This window comes from Heterocephalus glaber, unplaced genomic scaffold (genome assembly GCF_053883595.1).
Source record: "Heterocephalus glaber isolate CG9 unplaced genomic scaffold, H.glaber_assembly_v1.0 deba00001504, whole genome shotgun sequence".
Taxonomy (NCBI): Eukaryota; Metazoa; Chordata; class Mammalia; order Rodentia; family Bathyergidae; genus Heterocephalus; species Heterocephalus glaber.
Genome location: NW_028258324.1, coordinates 9,382,599 through 9,399,156, shown reverse-complemented (window position 1 = coordinate 9,399,156; position 16,558 = coordinate 9,382,599). Strand labels below are relative to the sequence as shown.

Below are 16,558 nucleotides of genomic sequence, written 5' to 3'. Positions count from 1 at the left end.
CCACCAAGCACGAAACTGCACAGACTATGGCCAAATAGCTTTTAGATGACATCTTACCAAGGTATGGTTTTCCTGTTATGTTAAGATCAGACAATAGACCTGCTTTTGTCTCTAAGGTGAGTCAGAGTTTAGTGCAGGTCCTGGGGGCAAATTGGAAATTACATTGTGCATACAGACCCCAGAGCTCAGGACAGGTTGAGAAAATAAACAGGACCCTAAAAGAGACCTTAACTAAATTAGCTTTAGAGACTGGCGGTGACTGGGTGGCTCTCCTTCCCTTTGCCCTCTATAGGGTACGCAATTCAGCCTATAAGATGGGACTGACTCCCTTTAAAATTATGTTTGGGGTGCACCCTCCCATTATCCCTAACCTCCAGTCTGAAGTGCTCACTGAGCTTGCTGATCAAGAGCTGTTATTTTCTTTAAGAGGTATTCAACTGATTCACAAGGACCCAGGACAGGACCAGAACCCAGACGAACCACTCTGGAAACTCATGGTCCAAACTTTCCAAACCCTAAATGCCTCTCAACCTGATCTTACTCAATCTTGTTGGTTATGTTATGATATTAAGCCCCCTTACTATGAAGGGATAGCCTTTCTGGGGAATTTTACTGAATCAGATAGTCCTAGCCAATGCAGATGGCAGCAGAAGGGTTCAGCTAGATTAACCCTGCAGTCGGTGGTTGGATGAGGCACATGTCTAGGTGATGTGCCTCTCACCCACCAACAACTGTGTAGCCAGACTCATTCAATGTCCTCAGAAAAATATTTCGTACCCCCTTCAGATGGTTGGTGGGCATGTTCTACTGGGCTCACCCCATGTGTACATGGAGGAGTACTCAATCAGACTAAGGACGTTCGTGTGCTGGTGCAATTAGTACCTAGACTGCTGTATCATTCAGAGGAGGAAGTTTATGCTCACCTAGCTCATTTAGTGGGGGCCCCCAGTCAGGTAAAAAGGGAGCCCATAACAGCAATCACCCTGACAGTTCTCCTAGGCCTGGGCTTGGCAGGAGCAGGAACTGGGGTCTCCTCTTTAGTCTTACAAAACAAGCATTATAATGATCTGAGGGCTGCCATAGATATTGATATAGAGAGACTTGAAAACTCCATCACACACCTTCAAGAGTCATTAACCTCCCTAGCAGAAGTGGTGCTCCAGAATAAAAGAGGCCTAGATTTAATCTTCCTACAACAGGGAGGGCTCTGTGCTGCCCTGGGGGAAGAATGTCGTTTCTACATAGATCATTCAGGTGTGATCAAAGAGTCCATGGCAAAGGTTCGAGAGGGCCTTGCCAAGCTCAAACAGGAGCGTGAGCAAGCCCAAGGGTGGTTTAAATCACTGTTTAACTCTTCTCCATAACTGACCACCCTAATTTCCACACTGTTAGGTCCCCTGCTTATTTTGCTGCTTTTTTTGATATTTGGACCTTGCTTACTTAACCAACTGGCTTCATTCATTAAAGAACATGTCAGTACAGTACAAGTATTGGCTCTCAGGTCACAGTATCAGCTTATATCAGAAAACCCAATAGAGTTAACCCTCCGAGACCCATGATTGGGCCTTGATAGTCTCATGAGAAGGGGGGAATGTGAGACCTGGGTGACTCCATTTTAAAATGTGGCCCCATCTTAGAGTAAGGTGGCCTGGACATAAATTCTAATTCCAAGAAAAACCACAAGATGCACTTTGGCCACCTGGCCTGTGATAATGTTCAGCAGTCCCCTAGCAACTAGCCTAGCAACAGCTAATCAGTAGCTGCCTCAATGTCCCAGATGCTCTTGATGGCCTGCAACAGCTATTCAGTAGTTGCCCCAATACCCCAGTATCCCAGATGTTCTTTTCGATGACTTGAGCAGCCATTTGCAGTTCAGTGCGCAAGGCCCAACCAATTAGGTTTAAACTTTCAAAACTTGCTAAATGCTAGCCAATTGTGTGATTTGCATGTGATTTGAAACCCTGCGCCTTGCTGTAACCTCTATAAAAACCCCTGGTGTTTTAGAGTCGGGGCTCTCAATCCTGACCCACTGCGCTGGTGTCGTATGAGAGTCCCTGCTCGAGCTTGAATAAATGACCCTCGTGTGTTTGCATCAGAATCAGCTCCTAGGTGGTCTTTGGGGACCTCGCGATCTGGGCACAACACTGGCACTCCCTGTAGTCTTCTATATGCCCTGTATCTCACCCTATACTACCATAAAATGGCCAAGTCCTGTCCCATTTTACGTCAGAGGTTCCCTAAGGTTAAATAACTCACCTAAAGTAAGTTACCTAGAACGTGGTGGGGTTAGGATTTGAACTCTGGGCTCCTGGTTTGAGAACCCATGTTATTAGCACTAGCTTCACACCTAACTGATTATATGGTTCTTTAAAGAAAAATGAAAGACATCATTTTGTTTTTAAATATCCATGAAGGTTCTTATTGCCAGTCTCATCCCCAAGCTTCAGTTGTTCCAAGGTATCATATAAAATGTATTAATCTTCCCCAGAGGGCTAAAGCTGGTGGAATGAAATGCTCAAAACTGTGGAGTGGAGCCCACAAAATGAAAACAGGCACAGAGTCAGTTCTAATAAAGGGTTTTTTTCAGTCCTGGGATTTAACCCAATAAAAATAAAATATTAAAATCTCACTTGCCCATGTGTGCCAAAGACTATATCCCTCAGCCCTCTACTGACACACAGCCATAATGACTATTAACTATGACACTGATCCAGAGAGAGGCTGGGTTGTTTTTTAAAGTTTCATCTAATAACAATAAAAGCATGTAAAATTTACTGATAATGGGTTAGAGCCATCCCTACCAGCCAAAAGGCGTGGCCATTCCTTTGATTTTTCTTGTATGTGCTGGGGACACCATGACAGGATGAAAAAAAGGGCATATAGGCAAGGGTCAGAGTAGCCTGGATGTGAACTACAGCTCCATCACTCATTGCATGGGTACCCCGAGCCAGACCTTAACCAATTCATCTGGAACACTTCTTCACTCTGAAGCTCAAAGCACTGGAACAAATGAGATGACTCATGGAAACAGATCAGCAAGCACTTGTGAGCACAGGAGGTCCTCAAGAGAGAGGGGCTTCTATGCCTATTCATGACAACTCACAAACTGGCTAATGTTAACTAGTAATTGTCTTTTTTTTGAGCAGAGATATTTTCTGTGGTAGATTACAGATAATTACAAATTGTCACTACTCCTTCCTTAGAGAGGTGGAGGTTAATTCCTTTCACACTGAATCAAGGCTGATCTTAGCAAATTCCTTGGCCAGTACAATGTGGTATATAAGGAATTGCTGTGGTTTGGCTGTGATTTGAGTGTTCCCTAAAGTTTCACATATCGAAATTTAATCCCTACTGTGAGGTACTGAGAGGATGAGAACTTAATCTGGCTGTGATATTTCCAGGTAAAACTTTTGAAAAGTGATTCAGGTTAGATAAAACCATTAGGGTGAAGCCCCCAGGACTGAATGCTGGTAACTTTGTAAGAAGAGGGAAAGAAACCATACCCACACACACACCTTCCTTGTCTCACCATGTCATGCTTTGTGTTACTCTGGGACTCTGCCAGCAAGAAGGGCATCCCCAGATGTGGCCCCTACACCTTGCATTTCCATAAGAATGAGACCAAACAGTCTTTATAAAGTTGGACTGCCTCAAGGATTTCATTATAGTGATAAAAAGCTCACTAATGTCATATTGTTTGTTCTAGAACCTTCAACCTAGCCTCATAGTGGCAAGCTGCCTTGTTAAGAAGTCTGGCTGCCTGGAGGTCAGCATTCTGTGAGAAACCTTAAACTTTACATGTGAGAAGGCCTCAGGGAAAGAAACCCTGGGCCAGCCCCAGGTGTTCCAATCCCCGGCTGCTGGAGTCATTCCAACCTGGGTCCCAGATGCTGTATAGCAGATAGGGGTGTCTTCCAAGCCCTGCCCAAGCAGCAGGTTCATGAGCATAATAAATGGTTGTTATTTATTGCTTAAGCCATGCAGTTTTAGAGTGGTTTGTCACATAACAATGAACAACCGGAATAGTCAGGGGTTTTTTTCTAAATTAAAAAAATTTTTGAATTATTTATAATAGCATATTAGATTTGTATTGATTCTTTAGTTTTCAAGTCTGTTTTGGAGATGACAGAAACACTGTCTTTGTGGACAATGTTAATATAGGTATAACATAATAATTAGCTGCCAATAAAACACTTGAGTTATTACATTATGTATGCATGCCAGTACTCAGGGTGATTTAGTGAGGGTTGCTACCTATCTCCTAACCAGCAAAGAACTACCTACTATGAGCTATGTGCATATCCCAGCAAGCTTTACAAACAAGGAAATGAAATATACTTGATTTCTATAGCTGTTTCCAGCTCTTCTGATGTTTGGAATCCTTTCAACTTTTATAGTTGTTCAGTTTAGAAGATGGACCTTGCCATACTATAAAACTTATCTCTGAGCTTTAAAATAACTCACCCAATGCCTCTCAAATAATAGATGACCTTAAAACATTATACAAACTTTGGGGTACACAGTCAGCATAGGTGAACTTAACAAACATTTTGCTGTCTCCCAAATGTTCTATGCTGTTTTATCATTTCTTGTTTCTCTGACCACAAAGCCTGCCTTTCTTTCTCTGAAGGGTATGCGCATGTGAGAAATTCTATTTATCCTTCAAATGTCCCCTCTCCCATCAAGGCAGAGTTATCATTCCTTTATGACACTGCTTCTTCAATCTGTAAAGCTTTTTCACTAACAAACAAGCTTATTGTAAAAAAAAAGGCAGCAAACCCACAGTCCTATAGAGCACATGGAAAAAGAACATAAGAGGGTCTCCAGAACTCTTGGAGACTTTCTACTACGCTGAAATAGCCTGACGTGATCTGTGTTTCAGGGATTAGAATTCAGCCGAAGAAATGAGTCAATTAAAACACTGAGTTAGAATGCTATCTGTAGATAAAGTGCTTTGCACCAGAGGTACAACAATACAACCTGAATTACTATATTTAAAGGGCTGACTAGATGGTGATTTGCATATCAATCTCTTTTCATTTTCCTTTCTCAGTAAAAGTTAACAGGGTGCTGCTTACTCTAAGAAAGATAGCTCTCAATTTACTTTAGCAGGTAGACAAACACAATAGGCTTCACGTTTCCAAATCCATAGCTTTGGTATGACCTGGAGTTGTCAATCTTTATTGTTCCAAGTGGGTCAATAGGAACATTAAACTCACAAATCACTATTGGTTTTTACATCTGTTCGATGACAATTCCAATCCCAAAGGCTGTATAGACAATACAATCTCCTACCATGTTAGCAACATGTAGAAAGTCATAAACTCTCACTTTACTCTCATTTACCATTTTACTCTCAAATATGAAATGAAATCACATTTCAACCACTCATTACTTGAGAATAGCTGTGTATAACATTTCAAGCCATAGGTTGTATAGTTACAGAATGATAACAGGTTCTATGTGACAAAATGCAATGTACAGTTTCTTCTTCATAAGCCACCCTACAGAAGTTCATACTGGAAGACCCTGTATTCTACTATAAAACCAAGAGCAAGAACATTTCTGACAGGCATTTTCAAGTTAACTATGCTCAATGCATCATGTTAGAATTATTATAATGGAATCTATATTGCAACTGATGTTCAACACATTAGAATGACTTAATGCTTGGTATTCTATCCAGATGAAGCAGAGGGAAAATTTACTGTTCTTTTTCACTGACTCAAGCCTGGTCTTCTTCCAGAAAGTGTATATTTCTAGCACTTTGCAAGCAGTAACACTGGTATATTCTAGGAAAGAAAACATGTTATGAACTTACTTAACAGTTGGCAATAGAGGGCCTGTAAACTTCTCTTCATGGTATCATCTGGTCCTGCTTATTGTCCAGTTTATTCATGATTCTGTCTAGGAAAACAGGAGAAGAAAATTGTTACATCCAGGGAACAGAATTTATAATCAGAAAGATCTCCACTCAACATGAGCCTGGTTGTAAAGCCTAAAACACTTTCATCTGGGGCAGAAAAGTCTTGAGATAGATACACCACAATCAGTTTAATTTACAATGGTCTACATTATAAAATTACCACTGATCAATTGGTCACATCCTGAAAGCATACATTGCCCAGAAGGAAGCTCGTGCACAGGTACTGAGTGAGACTCTGGCTTGGGAAGTGTTGAGGTCTTTCCCCAAATCTCTTCAGAATCTCTAGATTTAAAAGGAAAAACAACAAATTTCTTTTCTAATTGATATCTGCAAAGATGGTCACAAAAATAAAAACAAAAGAACTGGAAAGCTTCACCATACTTGAAATTGTATTATTTAAAACAACTTTTAATTATTTTTTGATTACAAAACATACAACTGGTATGGAATACTTAGAAAATAATAATAGAAAAAATATATAAGAATAAACAAAAAAGTACAAATTACCAATTATCCTGCCAATAGGAGACAACGATTGCTCAGATTTCAGAGTGCATCTCTCTAGCCTTGGGAATGTGCACTTTATTAGTCTGTGTCATTTTATGTATTGTACATTTCATTTTTCTCTAGCAGCAAAAACATCTGTATTGTTACTGTTGTTTTACCAACCTTATTTTAAATGGCAAACTATTTAAGTTCCTAGAAATGGAAATACAAGGATACATTTTACATCTTTTGAAATAAATATACTGCCAAATTTCCCCCATCAACAGCTGTATATTAGAATAATTATTTAGACTACACTCTACCCAATGATGGAAATTATTATTTCTTTTCATCTTTACCAGGAAAATAGGTAAATATTCCATCTCATTGCTTTAATTTGTAGTTTATATGTTTATCAGTCAGTTATATAAAAAAATTAATTTATATTCTGTGATCATTCTCTTCTGACATGGCAGGTTTTCTTATGACAAAAGTGGAACTGATGAATCTTTAAAAAATTTTAGAGACATAATTCACATATCATAAAATTTAACCTTTCAGGTATAGAACGCTCATTGGTAGTACATTCAAGTTGTTCAACTATATCACCACCTAATACCAGAACATGTTCATAACTCTTTAATGCTAATTAGTAGTCACTCTCCCATTTCCCTCTCAATCATTAACCTAGTGCCTATCTTTATGAATTTGCTTATTCTGGGTAGTTTATACAAATAGAATTATTCTTGTCTAGCACTTTTTTAAACTTAGCATAATGTTCTCAGGTTCATCTATGTTGTATAACATGCTGGATTTAATTTTAAAAAAATAGAGATGCTACACACCCTCTCCCCTCTTATCTCTTTCATGGCTAGAAATGTCTTCTTTACAAATACTTGCTGCATTTTCTTCTGGTATTTTTACTTTCATTTATTACATTCTAAATCCTTTTATATTCTTAAACTTGTTTCTGGACTTTGTGTTATACTTTATTTCTGTTTGCTCATTCCTCCATTAGAACAGTAAATGTTTAAACTCTTCATAGTTGGTTTTCCATTATTTCTCTTCTTTTTAGAGTTGTCTTGTTTCAGGTTTCATTATACCACAAGTTAACTTTAAAGGGGCCGAGGATTTAGCTCAGTGGTTCTGCTGCCTGCCTTGCAAGCACAAGGACCGGAGTTCGATCCCCGGTACCACTACCCCCCAAAAACAACAAAAAAACCCCAAATTAATTTTAAAGATCATTTTATTAAGTTACAGAAAAAAATCATCGTGATTATAGTTGGATTTGTATTTTCTTCTGGGGTAGTCAAGGACTTAAAAACCATTTTTGCTATAAACCATGACCCTTCCCTTAGGCCTACATGTGTCTAATAGGTAACTAAAAGCAGAAAAAAGTTTAATTTTTTTTATATCTTTTGTTACTGTGAATCTTGGGTCAAATTTCTTCTCAGCTTTTCATAGGGGTATGTTGATTATTTAGGGAGTGTTTTTCTAGGACCTGGCAAGACAGGATTGATTAGTCCTGAAATTATGGATCTTGTTCTCTTTCAAGACTGAGGACACCAAGATAAGAGGTTTAGAGGGATATTCAGCTATACCTAGAAATCTCCAGCCATTGTCCAAAACCTGTGATTGTTGCAGAAATCTCGGAAAGAAATACACAGACACACAGAATTTGGATAAAATAATAAAATTTCTTCTCGCAAGCAGGCAGGAATGTCAGAAACCAGTCTGGTCAGTATCCACGCCCTGTTTGTTCAGCATTTCCCTTTTTATATCCTTTTTAGCCATTATCTCAGCCCTAGTGGTCTTTGATATGTAAATACAATTCCAGTTCCTATTTACAAGTCACAGGCACAAGAGAGGCCATATACATTGTAAATTCACCCTGGCTTGGTAACTTTGTTAGGTTAATGAAGTTACTGGTTAGAGTCAGATAATCCTCACCTTAAACAAGGAGTTAAGGGAAAAGCAAATCTTAAAAAACCACATTACTTATTTTGCTTTTACAACTACCTTAATATTCAATTTATTAAGTTATCTAAAACTTTTCCATATCATGATCACCTGGATTTCAGGGAAGACAGAGTCTCACATGACTGAGACCATCACAGACAGAGACAATCCTTTCCTGGGAAGGAAACCAGCCCTCAGCAATCAAGATTCCAGAACTCTGATACCACGACTGGGATAATGATCAACTGGACACCAGTCCATCAGCTAGTCCTTAAATGCTGGCCTCCTGCCTTCATGAGTTGGCCATTCTCAACCCCTGTATCAGGGTGTGCCCCCACAGCTACCTAAGCCTGAGTCCTTTCCTATTATCCCTCTAACTTCCCAATGAAAGCTTTTTTCCCTGTAAAATTATGCTTTCTTTTTAATTTCCATTTTTATTAAAACAAGGACCCAAAGCTAACCAGCAACAGTAACAAAAGAACAAAACAATAATTGTAGTTTATTTTATTTAAGGGGAACATGAGCTCCTCTATCATCTATGGAAACGCTTAGAAGTTTTTGAAAAAGTGATATTTTCCACAATACATTTGAGCCTTTAAATCTGGAGGACTTAGGATCATTTGGGTTACTAAAGGCTATCCCAACTAGAAGCATGATATGGTCTACTATTTATTCAAAATTCATCTTTATTTAGATCCTTCTCTGGCTTTTTGTAGTAGCTTTCTTTCACTTAAATTCTACACATTTATCAAGTTCATTCCTAGGAATTTTATATTTATTTTTGCCACTGTGATGGAACTTCTGTTTCTGTTATATTTTCTACTTCTCTCCATATGAAAATGACTGAGCTTTGTATATTCATTTTGTGATCTAAATAAACTCACTCTTTTTGTAAGGCTTTCTTAGCTGAGTTTTTTGGGTCAACTGTGCTGCATTGAAAAGGCAGTGGGCCATAATTAGATGATATCAAAAGCCCCTTTTCAAACATATAGCAGGAAACATTAACTGCATCAGTATGGACCCCTCAGGAAATACTTGAAAAGTTCTAAGGATTATAAGTAGTTTCTGGAATGAAGAAAAAACAAGCCAGTTTTACAGAACCAGGCCCTTACTACTTACTTATAATCCTTGGAACTTTTCAATTATTCCCCATCCCAAACCCCCCAGGACTCAGACACCAAGGCTACCCACCTCTTGGTTCACACACCAGGCCAGATTGCCCAAGAATTCTAGCAGTGTGCCTTCCCACAGACCACACCTGGATGGCCTGCCCAAAATCTCTGCACAGACGGGTGAAGCGCTTTCCCAAAGAAAGATAATTGCAAAATGTAGAGGAATAACCTCATTTCATCAAACATGCAGATACCATACACAGCAACAAGGACAGGAACCATCAGAGAAACATGATACCATCAAACAACAAAGCACAAGAAATGACTCTAAAAATGGAACTTTATGAACTACATGACAAATACCTCAAATAATTACTTTAGCTAAACATGACAGACTTCATAAAAATTTAGAAAAAAAAAGAAATCATGAAAACACTAATGGTCAAAATGAGAACTTAATAGGATGAAGTTCTAAAAAATTCTAGAGCTTAATAATATGATGGATGAAATGAAAAAATGCAACAGATTATCAACAGCAGAACTCACTGGGTAAACAAAAGAATTTGTGAACTTTACAGATGATTTGAAAATATAGCAAGGGAGGAAAAAGAGAAAAAAGAATGAAAAGAAATGAAGATGTGTGTATGGGGAGTATAAAAAATTCTCAAATTATAGGAGCGTAAGAAGAAAGGAGAGACAAAGGAACAAAATACTTATTTTTTTTTGAATATCCTCTTATTGGTACATTTTAGGTGTACAATATAATGACATTCATCATTGGAAATATGCACCTTTACATACTCTCTTGGTTCTTATTTTTTCTCCCTTCCCCTGCCCTCCCTTCAACCCCTCCATCCCTCCCTATTTACAAAGACTTTGTTTCCCTTTCTTCATTTTCTCATATTAATTCCATTCCCTTCTTTCCTTTCCCCTACTGCTCCCACTTCCCCCTCCCCTTTGCCCCTTTTCTTCCTATTTCACATTATCTATTATAACTTTTAGTCCTTATTTACACTTTCAGTTTCTCACACTAGAGAAACTATTCGGTATTTACACATGTGTGTCCTATTTATTTCTCTTAAGAGTATCACCTCAATGTGCATCCATTTAGCTATAAATGTCTCTAGTTTCTCGTTTTTGATGTCTGAGTAGTACTCACTTTATAAAAAAAACCATTTTCTTTATCCAGTCTCCAGTTAATGGGCATTTGAGCTGTTTCGAAGTTTTAGCTATTACAAACTGTGCTGCTATGAACATGGGTGCACATATATCACTGTGGTATGATTCTTTTAATTCTTTGGGGAAGATACTTAACAGGGTATAGCTGGGTCAAATGGGACTTCCAGTCCTAGTTCTTTGAGGTATCTCCATATGGAACAAAATACTTATGACTTAAAGGAAGAATAGAAACATTTCCGACTCTGAGTAAAGATATAAATGAAAATGAAAGACAGAGAGGATACTGTAAATATCGAAAGAAACAAATCACATATAAAGATATTCTAATAAGGTTAACACCAAGTTTCTCAGTAGAAACACAGGTTAGATAACAATGGGATGATATATTCAAACTACTGAAGGGAAAAAAGTATGTCAGCCAAGTATATTATTCTTAACAAAGATATCCTTCAAAAATGAAGGTGAGATAAAGACTTTCCCAGGCAAAATCTAAGGGAGCTCATTGCTATCAAACTTTTCTTATGAGAAATGCTAAAAATAATTCTCAAATTAAAAGAAAATAATGCTACTTAGTACTCAGAAAACATACGAAAGTGTATGTGAAAATCACTTACATCTTTAGTATGAAGATTAAAAGACAAACATTTAAGAATAATAGCTACAATAATTTGTTAAGAGATATACAATATAAAAAGACATAAATTGTGACGTCAAAAAGTAAAATGTAGAGGGAGATTAAAAGTGTAGATTTTTTTATAGGATCAAAATTAAATTGTTATTAGGCCAAAATAATCTATTATAATTATAAGATGTTTTATGTAAGCTTCATGGTAACTAAAATGCAAAAACCCATAGCAGCTACACAAAAGACAAAAGTAAGAAATCAAAGCATACCACCAATACATATTAACTAGTCACAAAAGAAGGTAAGAGAGGAAGGAGGAACAAATCATCTATAAAACAGCCAGAAAACAATAAAATGTCGATCGTAGTTCTGTGAAAGAAAGGTATAATAGATAATGTGAAATAGGAAGAAAAAGGGCAAAGGGGAAGGGGTAGGGGAAAGGAAAGAAGGGAATGGAATTAATATGAGAAAATAAAAAAGGAAACAAAGTCTCTGTAAATAGGGAGGTATGGAGGGGTTGAGGGGAAGACAGGGTAAGAGGGAAAAAATAAAAACCAAGAGAGTATGTAAAGGTGCAAATTTCCAATGATGAATGTCATTATATTGTATACCTAAAATGTACCAATAAAAGGACATATAGTTAAAAAAAAGAGAAATATATATATTGCTCTCTTACCCAGTTTCTGAAACAAAGCTTCTAAAACTTGCAATTTCTTTTCTTTTTCCTTAAATTCTTTTATTGGTACATTTTAGGTATCCAATATATTTACATTTAGCATTGGGTACTTCTACCTGTACGTGATGTATCTTAGTTCTTATTTTTTCCCCATTCCCTACCCTCAACTTCCCATCCACTCTTCCCTATTTACAAAGACTTTGTTTCCATTTTTTCCTTATCTAATAATTTTTCCTTATCCTTCTTTTCTTTCCCCCTTCCCCTCCCACTTCCCCTACCACTCTGGACCTTTTCTATCTATTTCAAATTATCAGCTATTCAATTTAATCATTTTAATCCTTATTTACACTTTCAGGGTCTCACTCTAGTCCTATTTATTTCACTTAAGAGTATCACCTCAATATGTATCCATTTAGATATGTCTCTAGTTTCTCATTCTTTATGGATGAGTAGTACTCCATTTAATAAAAAAAAAAAAAACCCACATCTTCTTTATCCAGTCTCTAGTTGATGGGCATTTGGGCTGTTTCCAAGTTTTAGCTATTACAAACTATGCTGCTGTGAACATGGGTAGACATATATCACTGTGGTATGATTCTTTTAATTCTTTTGGGAAGATACCCAGCAGGGGAATAGCTATTCAAATGGGACCTCTAGCCCTAGTTCTTTGAGGAATCTCCATACTGATTTCCACAGTGGTTGCAGCAGTCTGCACTCCTACCAACAATGGAGAAGGGTTCCTTTCTCCCCACAGCCCAGGCAGCATTTGTTACTGTTTGATTTCTTAATAGCAGCCATTCTTTCTGGGGTGAAGTGGAATCTCAGTGTTGTTTTCATCTGCATCTCTCAAATGACCAGTGATGTTGAATATTTTTTCATGTATTTGCTGCTTTTATTTTTATTTTTTATTTATTTATTGTTTTGGTACCAGGGATTGAACTTGGGTCCTTGCGCTTGTGGAGCAGGCAGTGAAACCACTGAGATAAATCCCTGGCCCTATTTGCTGCTTTTAATTCTTTGTCCGAGAAATGTCTGTTCACTTCAGATGCCCATTTTTGAATTGGGTCTTTATATTTGGGGGGTATGATTTTTTTTCAGTTCTTTATATATTCTAGATAGTAGACCTTTGTCTGAGGAAGAGCTGGTAAAATTTTTTCCCACATTGTTGGTTGATTCTTAGCTCTGTTGGTCGTTTCTCTTGCAGTGCAGAAGCTTTTTAATAAGATGAGATCCCACTTGTTGATTCTTTGTGCTAGTTCCTGTGCTACTGAGGTTTTGTTCATAAAGTCTTTTCCTATGCCAATATCTTCAAGAGTTCTACCTAACTTATCTTCCAGCAGGTTTAGTGTTTCTGTTTTAATATTCAGATTTTTAATCCACTTTGATCTTAGTTTAGTGCATGGTGATAGATATGGGTCTACATTTAATCTTTGGCAGGTTGAAATCCAGTTTTTCCAACACCATTTATTAAAGAGGCTATCTTTCCTCCAGTGAGGGTGGTTGGCTCCTTTGTTGAAGATGAAGTGGCTGAGTATGTCTGGAGTTGTTTCTGCATCTTCTAATCTATTCCACTGATCCTCGGGTCTGTTTCTTTGCAAGTACCATGCTGTTTTTATCACAGCAGCTTTGTAGTATAGTTTCAAGTTGGGGAAACTGCCATGTCTGTTGCCTAGAATTGCTTTTGCTATTCTAGGTCTCTTCTGATTCCAAATGAAATTTTGGATTGTTTGCTCTAGTTCTGTGAAATATATTGTTGGGATTTCAATTGGCATTGCATTAGATCTATATAGCAGTTTTAGAAGTATGGCCATTTTCATTATATTGGTTCTTCCTACCCAGGAACAAGGGATATCTTTCCATTTTCTTATATACTTTTCCATCTCTTTTTTCATAGCGTTGAAGTATTCAGTGTAGAGGTCTTTTGCTTCCTTTGTTAGACTGATTCCAAGGTATTTCATTTTTTTGAATGCTACTGTAAAAGGAATTATTTCCCTAATTTGTCTCTCAGTGAGTCCGTTATTTGTGTACAAGAAGGCTACTGTTTTTTGAGTGTTGACCTTGTATCCAGCTACTGTACTGAATCTGTCAATTAAGTCTTGAAGTCTTTTGGTGGAGTTTTTTGGGTCTTCTCTTTACAGTATCATATTGTCAGCAAATAATGACAGTTTAACTTCTTCCTTTCCTATCTTTATTCCTTTTATTTCTTTCTCTTTTCTAATTGCTGTGGCTAATGTTTTCAGAACTATATTGAACTGGAGTGGTGATTGTGGGCATCCCTGTCTTTTTCCTGATTTCACCATGAAAGTTTTCAGTTTTTGACCATTTAGTATGATGTTGGCTGTTGGTTTTTCATAGATAGCCTTAATCAGGTTGAGATAAAGACCTTCTACTCCAATTTTCTATAGGGTTTTTTATCATGAATGGGTGTTGAATTTTGTCAAATGCTTTTTCTGCATCTATTGAGATGATCATTTGTTCTTGGCTCTGTTAATACAGTTTATTACATTTATTGATTTATGTATGTTCAACCATCCTTGGACCCCTGGGATAATTCCAGCCCCGCCCCCTAGTGACCCTCAAGCAGATGGTGAGGACCTCAGCATCATGGATTGGGGCTCTCTCCCATCCAAGCCCCGCCCCCCAGTGACCAGCTTAGCCACGGGGGCACCTGCAGCAACCCCACCACCACCACCACCTCTGGCTTCCTAGCTGTGCTGGTACCTGGTTCCACGCTACAGAGGCACAACGGTCATAAAGACCATTGTCCTGGGCTCTGGAAGATAGAGCAGAAGTGAACAACAGAAAGAGGGCCTTTCTCAGGCTCCTTGATGAAAACTGAAGTCCCCTGGAAAAGTGAAGAGAATCTCTGCAATAAAAGGCACATCAGACCACCTTACTTGGTAAGTTGGAGGGATCATCACCTCCCATTGGAACCTGGACTATCTTCAGGGGAAGAGCAGCTGGAACCTGCAGTAGAACTTCACAGAGTTCAACCCTGCAGGAGGACAGGGACCTCAACTTGGAATTTGCAGCCAGAAATCTGTCTGAAACTCATGGGTCTGCTACTGGCTTGCTGAGTATAAGTCATTGACTTATATCTGCACATTGCTACCCATGTTGTCCATTGTAACAGCAGAGACATACCCTGAAGGGGGCCCTTCATTTTTATTTTTTTATTTGTTATTTTCAAAATTACTTTTTTTGCTCTTATTTTTATTTCTTTCTACTTTTCAAATTTTTCTTTTTTCTTGTTTTTTGTCTTCTCTTCTCTCTCTCTCTCTCTCTCTCTCTCTCTCTCTCTCTCTCTCTCTCTCTCTCTCCCATTCTCTTGCTGGCCCACATCGTTCTTCATCTCTCTTTTTGTTCCTGTTCTGGTATTACTTTGGATTTCTTATTTATTTTTCTTTTCTTTTCTCCATTATCATTAGGTTTAAAGGAAAGGAAATACAGTTTCTAGCCTCCCTATTGCTGTTAGGTTGTTCTGTTCTCATCTTTGTTCTTTCATTTTGTCTTTTCCTCTTGTCTTTAACAGTTTCTTAAGAGTTTGTGTGATCTTCCTGTGTCCTTTGGCCTTACTGCTAACCTTTCCCTATCCTTCTACCTACCTGTCCCTCCCTCCCCAACTCCTTCTAACTTCCCATCCCAAAGGGTAAAGTTGCTATATTCACGAGTCTATTCACGATAAACATATGTTGGGCTAGTCCTCGATTTTCATTTAATTCACACACTTAAAGGTGATAGATTATTAACTACCACAAACTTTCATTCTCTAAGCTGTGTTTGATGCTATGGTGTTGCTGATTGTATCACTTGGGCTAAGGTGTTGGGATTGATCTAATCAGTTGTACTTGCTGGTATAATGAAAATGAGATAGCCTCACAGTCATTAGAGACTCAAAGCACTCTGAACAGCAATCATTCCATAAGGGTTCTAAATACAAGCAACAAAGATACTTACAATAAGCATTTTCAAAGTATCAGCCCAGGAATTAAACCAAGGACAGTACCAAAAACAAAAATGAGAAGACATTTAAGCAAGGCACAAACCCAGACTTCCCTCCTACCAAAGGCAAACTCTGGGGGAAACGAGGTAGAAAAGTCTGATAATCAACCACCTATACCCCCTAAACTGATAGCATAGAAAGTAACAAAACAGATGAATGAGGCTTTAGAAAAATTCAAAACAGAAATAATTTCCCAGATAACTACAGAGATGATGAACAGAGTGAAAGACATGATTAGAGGCTTTAGAACAGAAACAGATAAAAAAATAGATGAGCTCAGGACCATGCTGGATGCCATGAATGCCCAGCATAAGAAAGAAATGGAAACCATGATCACTCAACATAGGAAAGAAATGGAATCCATGAAACAGACTCAAACAGATATCCAGGAGATTAAAAACTCCACTGAAAGTATTCACAGCAGATTAAGTGAATGTGAAGATAGAATATGAGATATAGAAGACAGGATTGCCCTGAATGACCATGAAAACAGAGATTTCTTAAAAATAGTAAGGGACCATGAGAAATCTATCCAGCAGCTGCTAGATAATGCAAAGAAGAATAACATAAGACAGATAGGAGTCCACAGAAA

At 37.9% G+C, this 16,558-nt stretch overlaps 1 protein-coding gene across 10 annotated transcripts in view; it reads right to left on the bottom strand.

Moving 5' to 3' along the window:
* Positions 1–16,558, bottom strand: part of Tmem108 (transmembrane protein 108) — a 365,897-nt gene that overhangs the window by 153,569 nt on the left and 195,770 nt on the right. For 7 of the 10 annotated variants that reach the window (XM_087186158.1, XM_087186159.1, XM_087186161.1 and 4 more), the window contains one exon: positions 5,822–5,907. Coding sequence is in view for 7 of the 10 variants with exons in the window: in XM_087186161.1 (XP_087042287.1) it covers positions 5,822–5,861 (40 nt within the window). In the remaining 3 variants the exon portion in view is untranslated. The remainder of the gene's footprint in view (positions 1–5,821; positions 5,908–16,558) is intronic. The other 3 variants (XM_004834240.3, XM_087186160.1, XM_087186162.1) reach the window with 1 other exon arrangement.